Source organism: Triplophysa dalaica, chromosome 19 (assembly GCF_015846415.1).
Source record: "Triplophysa dalaica isolate WHDGS20190420 chromosome 19, ASM1584641v1, whole genome shotgun sequence".
NCBI lineage: Eukaryota > Metazoa > Chordata > Actinopteri > Cypriniformes > Nemacheilidae > Triplophysa > Triplophysa dalaica.
Genome location: NC_079560.1, coordinates 16,033,749 through 16,041,686, shown reverse-complemented (window position 1 = coordinate 16,041,686; position 7,938 = coordinate 16,033,749). Strand labels below are relative to the sequence as shown.

The following is a 7,938-nucleotide window of genomic DNA, read 5'->3' as shown; positions in this document are numbered from 1 at the left end:
CATATCCAATGTAGTGGTGTTATATTTCATATATCTTAGATCATTGTTATACAGTGAACCATTTAAAAATGGACCTGCCTTGTGAAGTCAAAAGAATGTTGCATTTGCCTTCATGTTTTTCATTGTGGTAAAAGCTTTTTTGGTCTGTTTGGTTGGTTGGGTACAGTAGATTCAATAGCTAAAATTAGCAAAATACAGACATTTTTGCATTTATAATTCAGTGCACATCGTAAGACTATGGTTAAATCAAGATAAAGAATGGAATACATCAATGGTCACTGAACCCATGTGAGGAAAGAGGTTAATAAAGTATTGTGTATATTTGCAAGTGCAAGAGAATAAAGGTTACCAGAGACTACACAAGACCAAAGAAGAAAGACTACTGAAAATAACACGTTCATTTGAATTGAAAGCAGTGTTTAATGGCAGAAGTCATACAAAAAAATTGGGTGAGTAGATATTCACTAAATCTTGGTTGTGCATGTTCATCGAAGATTCTGGCAACCTGATCTCACACGAAAACTAATTTATGAGGTGGTGGATTAACTACAAATCTGTATGAGGTGAATCAGACCAACATGTATGATTATTAAATAAAGCAAACATGAATGTCCACACCAAACAACACCACCGGTATGAAAAAGATTGTAAGAAAAGATGAATGAGGATGAATGGTTCTGAATTGAGATATGAGTTGATTCTGGTATTAATTCTACTCTAAAAACATGAATCTTATTCACAAATAGACAAACATATCAAACGTGTGATGCGCCATATTTGAGTATTTGAATGTATGCACTCCAAATTCCTTAAATATCAAATACTGTATCCATATCTCATATAAATTTGAGTCTTTTTTCCTTTAAAATCACCTGTTAAACTCTCGTCTGTATAAACTCTCACTGCAGTATTTCTCAGCAGCCCCTTAAGCCTGTAAATGTAAGATTTAATCTTGGATGCACTTTCCTTCACAGCTCAAAGTGTCTGATCTGCGCTTCGGCAGGGGAGTTGATGTTAGTGTGCGCAGGACTGGCATCGCTCGAGGCCATGGGGGTTGCACGCTGGACAGCGCAGTTCTCTGATTGACTCATTGAAGCGGTTAGCCAGCATGGACAGTTTGCTGCCGTGACACAGAGAGCACGGAGCAGAACCAGAACCTCCGCACTGTCCACAGGAGCCTGCTTCCGGCTGAACAAACAAACCAAACATCCAAGAATGATTGACAACTTACATTTACACTTACTTACATTTTAAAGAGCTATATTATGCTACGACAATGAGGAAACAAATTGACAAGAATGACAGAAAGAGTTATGACAGTGTAGCGTACAAGCATTCATGACACGGCTCATTGTTTTCAATGGTGAGGACGGCGAACATTATTTTTCATGACAAATCGTGTTTCGTGTTGCAAACATCTTAATCATTGCTTCTTGAATATGTTATCAGTTATGAAGTTTTTGGAAAAAATCCAGATCATTTGACAAAGCTGTAAAGCCAGTTTGTTTATTATTATGAGAATGGAGAGTTTTTATTTTAGTTTTTTTTGAAAATTTTAATATTTAAAGTTTTTTTTATATTTAAAGTTTGGTGTATTTGAAATATTTGCAGACTGCTTCTGAATGCAAACTTAGACCAAAGACAACAAACTGTTTTCAATAACTTCAATGTGCTGTGTACAATGATGAGTACCAGAAAAAATGATAAAAGAATGAAAAAGAGCAGTAAGAACTGCTTGCAGTCTACAGAACGTCATACAGATATCTTTTGTGCACTCGTTTCATCTGGTTCCTCTGCGTGAGAACATGCTGTCCTGTTCCTGTCTTTGCTCCGGGATGTGCGGCGTGGTGAACTCTCTTTCCTGTCCCGGCTGCGGTGAGGACTCCTCCCAGATTCTCTTTTTTTGTGAGGAGCCCGAACAATCTTCAGGTTGCTGGTGTAGATAATGATCTTTCCAAAATCTAATACTGGTGCCTGTAAAGCCACAAACACAGACAAACGCATCATTACCATGGTGGTTCGGGCATCTATCTCAGGACCACAGGTTTGAAATACAATTAATATGTTAATCATTTTTACTGTTTTCAGATATGCTCATGGTGTACTGTAGCATCGTTTCATTTTGTTTTATATAGTTAACGGAAAATAGCACATTTTTGTGAACACTACACCATAAAATCCCTTTATAGGTCACATTTGTAATGATGTAATATAATGTAAAAATTTATTTTGTTTCCAAAACTTGCAGAATCTATGGTGTAGGTTCATCGATGACAAGTGATTTTTCACCCAAAAAAAAAAATTAGTCATCATTTACTCGCCTCCGAGTGGTTCCAAATCTGTATAAATGTCTTCATTCTGATGAACACAGAGAAAGATTTCTGGAAAAATGCTTATAACCAAACACTTCTTGGCCACCATTGACAACCAAAAGTAGGAAAAATTACTTTATAATTTTTTTGTTCTGTTGAACAAAAAAGAAGACTTATTTAAGAATGTAGGATAGAAAAAGTACTTTTAACTACTATTGTATTTTTTCTACTATGGTAGTCAATCAGGGACAAAGTCTGTCTGTTTAAAAGCATTCTTCCAAATATCTTAGACATTTTACAGTTATGCATTTGGCTGACGCTTTTATCCAAAGCGATTTACTTTGGATTATCCTATACATTTGTTTCTAAGTGTGTTCAATCCCCCGGGCTCAAACCAACAACCTTGTGTTATTAATTCAATACTCTTACCTCTGAGCTACAGGAATAAATACATTTTGGGTAAAGTATCCCTTCAACCAGAACGTCACATGTGACATTTGAAAAACTCTCCAAAGTAGCAAAGCTTTGAATCTTTTTAAAGGTCCACATTGTCTGATCGTGGTTGTTTATACAATATAATCCTCGCCTGGAAGATTTCATTCTGGGTTTCATGGATTTTACAGTCAGATCAGAAGTAAGAAATACAACACAGTTCACAAAGGAGGAAAGCTGAGAATGTCAACTGTGCCGGTGGGATGTAATTGCATGCCTATGTTTAGAGCCGGTCTAATAATATAACTGGAAACTACAGTATGAATTAGTTTCAGCTGGGCACAAAAATGAAAATTGAGAATAAAACACTGTGACCGGGGACTGAAACAAAGAGGGCGGAAAAGATTGGAATGAAATGTTTCACTGCCTTTACACTTTAAAGGCCAGATTTAAATAATGAGCGAACGAACATAACTAAACTAAATGAAGAGGCAAAACTAGCGTTTCACAAAACACCCATCTGCAGGAGCTCAACTGAAGGCAACGGTATCTGGACTGTGATTTTACTTTTAAATAAAGTTATGTTTGGGATTATCCAGTAGTCCTGTTTATTTTACACAAGCCAGGATTACTTTCTTTAAGTACTTACAGATCATTTCAATTGTGTTCTCTGTGTTTCTGTTCTTTCTATTCCCCGCATTTCCCGCTCATTTAGTAAATAATCACTTTAATTAAAACTTTGTTTGTTTCCATGGTTACTTTTCTCCTGTGTCCAGTTTAGCTCCCTCACCAACCACTGTGTTTAAGCCCCTGTTCACACAAACAGCTGTATTTTCAAAAGCGCAGCTTTTTCTATGGGGTTTGGCCATTGCTCCACACGCAACGCACAAGAACAGAGAACGCATAATAGTAACCGGATGTGTTCTTGAAATCAAGGATGCAACGAATGCAGCATTGCACCCGTACGGAACCCGTTTGAGGTCCCAGAAGTCCGTTCTTTGGAATTGGGAAACGGTCATTGTTCCATTGACGTCTATGGAGTTAATGGACTCTCTCTCACAATGGCTCTGGGTTATATTGTCATCTGTTGGTTTGGCATGCTTTTAACAGCGCTTTATAGTTTTTTGGGGTTCTAATCTGGACAGAGTTTTGGTTATAAAAATACCTGTATAGGATAAGTCCTTAAAGGGATAGTTCACCCAAAAGTGAAAATTCTGTCATCATTTACTTAATTGCTCATGCAATTTCATACCTGTATAAATTAGGTATTGGATGATGTCCCAGAACTGAAAATTGCTAACATTCTTCCAAATATTTTTCTCTGTGTTCATTGGAACACATAAGTTTACTCAGTTTACTTGAAACAACCTGAGGGTGAATAAATGATGATAGATTTTTCATTTTTGATAAACATGCTTAAATGTGACCCTGGGAGATTCGTGCTATGCTTTCCATCATTTGGATATTAACGTTCCCCCGACTATGTCACACAAGTGATTCACATAGGGGATTTGATATAGTTTGATATATGTTACAATTTGAAGTTTTTGAGCAATTAATAAAAGTTATATACACATTTTCCAACTGGATGTTCTTACTTTGTTATCCCGCTCTGGAAGATCGTCACAGGTCATGGGACTTCCGCAAACTCCTCGATAGACATTTATCCTCTGAGCGATCAGTCCCGTAGAGTCCTGCATGTCGTCTATGCCACACAACTGTCCCATCTCCATCTTAGTGTTGATGAAGCTGTTAGGGTACTGCTCTTCAGGACTGTCCAGCTCCTGTCCATCCTCATACACGTGCTTCAGCACCCGGCCGCTGTACGACGAGGCCAGCTTGAAGCGCACCTTCCTGGGTTTGCCCTCGATCCTGGTGTCTGACTGGAGCTCCTCCATCGTCCTTTTCTGCTGAGGGTGGAAGAACATAGTATTTAGGAAGGCTTGGGACTGTCCAGCTGCTTTCTGTAGGCTTCATGAATAATTAAGGAGGAGATCGTGTGCACACCAGAGAGATGGAAACTGAGACCTCACGGTTTCATTAAATAATGACGCTGAAGGACAGAAGCAGGTGTGTGGACTGCCTATGTGTCACCAGTGATGAATATCAATGTCCATTTGATAAGGAATGTTTACTACTGTACTTTATAAAGTTACTTTCTTCTTAAACTTCATAAAATGCACCATAGGGAATTGGAGGAAACTGAACATTTTGTTTTTAAACGTTTGTAACTTAATGTTTGTTTGTGCTACATTTGTCAAAGTATATATGTTTGATACAATATGTTTGATACAATAGGTATTCTGAATTGGTTTAGAAATCTGTCAACTTATACTTGACATTTTAAATTAAATTAAATTTGGTGACCTGTTTTACATTTGCATTTACATTGATACAGCATATTTGGCAGGTGCTTTTATCCAATGCAACTTGTAGTTCTTTATCCGGATGACCAGAAATAATGTTTAAGGTTTGAAAAGTATTTTTCTTGTACAAAGAAATTGTTGTTTCCCAAAAGAGATTTACTCATTAACCCACTGGAGTCTTATAAATTACTTTTATGATGGATTGATGTATACTTTAAGGCAGTGGCTGTCAAACTAGGGGCCAGGGTTGCCTGGGGGGGGCCAAGAGGGATCCAGGGAGACCACAGATTCTTTAGCATTAAATGAAATATATCCTTATGCAATCACACATCAGAAAATGATGTCCACCAACCAAACGTAGTGATGTTCCAGCATAAAAGTTTGGTTTTGGTTTAATTAAATTTCTAAGTTTAGGAGTATGAGTTTTTATTTGGGGGGCCGCAGAGGGGGCCTTACAACAAAAAGTTTTGAGATCCACTGCTTTAAGGAGCTCCTACTTCTACTACTACTACTACTACTACTACTAATTATAATAATAATAGTAATAATAATTCATTACTAGATAGGATTTATTTAATTTCTGTGTCAGAAAGTCATATGGCCAAAAGTTATGTAGAATTTTTTTTGCTGCTTCTTCTTTAAAATATATTATTAAAGGTGTATTAAAAATGTAGTATGCATGTCGCTTTGTTTTTGGAATGCAAACTAAAGCTGGGTTTTAGGACAAATTTCAACACATGCACAAAGTTTACTGAGTCAAGGCCTAGGTTTTTTTTTGATATTCAAATATAACCAATATTCCCTGACACTTTTTTCCAAACAATTTTGTCCACAATGCCCCTCATATGGTTTAATCGGACCCATGGGACCTTTTGTGATATTGTACAAATGCCTTGGACATCACTTTTATGCCTCATTTCCGCCAACGGTTTGGTACAGTACAGTACGATGTAGTGACTGGAACATTGAGAGGAAAGCCATAAACCCCCTCACTTCCTTTGGTCCTGGTTTCAAGATACCATCATCAAAAGACCATAGCAAACCTGGCTCCAGGGGTATGGTTTTAGGTTTTGAACTCTGACAGAGATTGTGATAACCCTTTGGTTTCTCTGTAGGATATTTACGACTCCTTAGCTTTAAACCATTGGTGAGAAGTCTCTCTCTCATCTCTAAATTAACATCTGAGGCTAATAAGAGAAACTTCTCTGACAAATAGGAACTTATGTGATTTAAACCTTTTCTATAAATCTATCTAAATGTCTAGGTTGTGTGTTGGCGCTCGTGCCATTTTAGATTGTATGTAACTGTTAGATGTACAAGTTTTGATTTAGGGTTTATTTGATGTATACATACGTTGGGATTATTCACAGCTCAAAGCCTTGCATGTTTCATATGAAACTACACCTCTCTGAATTCCCTATATGATGAGCTATGTTATAAAAACATAGCATGCATCATACTATGTCCATAACTAAGTTTAGGTATTAATTGCAAAATGACCATCCCGTCAGAGCTATGCAAATGAGGCGCCATGAGAAACAAAGGAACTTTCTCTGGCCCACTTTCATGGCATTGGCCCGCAGCCCACCTGGGGGCAGGGCAGGTATGCATTTAAAACACCACCACCGATCCACTTCGGAAGAATTGGAAAATTGGAAGGAAAAAGAAAGAGAATGCGGATGACAATCCAACGGACACCCCGGCTTGCGGCTCCCCTCTGGGCAGTCCGATTATGCCATGGAACTTCGGACTCAGAACCTAAACTCAGCGTTTCAACAGGACTGCATTCTGAAACCATTCAAGATTTCCATTCACGCGCATAGGGATATTGATCCATCTCGAGATAGCAAGTATCCAATTCTATATATAGAATAGCTGCGTTAAGAGCGTGCCTGTTTAAGATGATTTAATTGGTTTTCAGATATGTTTTACCTGCCTCGCGGCCATGACCTGTCTTTCTCATTCTCACTCTCTCTCTCTGCGCTTCCTAGCACGTTTGTGTTTCATGTATTTGTTTGGTTTATGCGATCGTCATTATCTTTACCATGTAGAGTTTAATAAAAACCATAAAGGCATTTGTGATGGGTTTTCTGTGCTCACGCTCACAAACGGGTCACTTAAACTGTGTTTCGATCTATGCTACCTCTGCTCTTAATTCTGTTTGGTAAAGTCACGTTACTTATGGTCATGAGATAACGTTAGTGTATAAAATCATTGATGCATTTGCTGGACGAATACATATATGAATGTTATCACTATACTGCTAATCAGAAATTGTAAAATGTTTAGGTGTAGTGACAATTATTATACGTATTTTCCTTTGAGCTAAACTAATTCCTTGACTGAAATTGCATGGATGTGATCTTGATTAGATCTGGTGGAGAATCATGTTTGGTGAGCTAAACTCATCCTTATTTTAACATGCAGCTAAAATCGCTACAACGATATGCAATTACTGTATTTTCATTTCCATTGTCAGACATTGTGAATGGTCCAATACCATACCGTACCACTTTGAGGGACTCATCCGTTGGAGTTACCTAGCACAGTAGTCCGGTACCATAGGGACGGAGCTAGACTCATTCCAGAATGTTGATTGGTTGACAGAGAATCGTGCCCATGCTACAGGCGCCATTTTTTAAAGACGCCGATTGCTGGCATATCACGCCTTTCTAGGATACTACTGGCAGTGGAAACACAAGCCAGATCAGGGATTGTTGTCTGGAACCTCACCGTACTGTACTGCACTGAACCGCATTGTAATGAGCCATTAGCCACTACTGTACTTCTGGGAGTAAAATACAATTTCCTGTAAACTATTTCTTTAA

General features: G+C 38.0%; 1 protein-coding gene across 1 annotated transcript; it reads right to left on the bottom strand.

The window, feature by feature from the left end:
• Positions 1-1,014: 1,014 nt before the first annotated feature.
• Positions 1,015-4,642, bottom strand: LOC130408506 (glutaredoxin domain-containing cysteine-rich protein 2). The gene is made up of 3 exons (XM_056732059.1): positions 4,343-4,642; positions 1,759-1,974; positions 1,015-1,188 (listed from the first exon to the last, which is right to left on the bottom strand). The coding sequence occupies exons 1-3, from the start codon at positions 4,640-4,642 to the stop codon at positions 1,015-1,017; spliced, it is 690 nt and encodes a 229-aa protein (XP_056588037.1).
• Between the last annotated feature and the right edge of the window lie 3,296 nt (positions 4,643-7,938).

Bases quoted from the DNA above. Each gene is read 5' to 3' on its own strand.
- LOC130408506 (XM_056732059.1), bottom strand. From the start codon at position 4,642: ATGGAGGAGCTCCAGTCAGACACCAGGATCGAGGGCAAACCCAGGAAG. The intron at 1,975-4,342 runs GTAAGAACATCC...GTGGCTTTACAG, and splicing joins TTCCAGAGCGGGATAACAAA to GCACCAGTATTAGATTTTGG. The intron at 1,189-1,758 runs GTATGACGTTCT...TTGTTTGTTCAG, and splicing joins CGAGTGCACAAAAGATATCT to CCGGAAGCAGGCTCCTGTGG.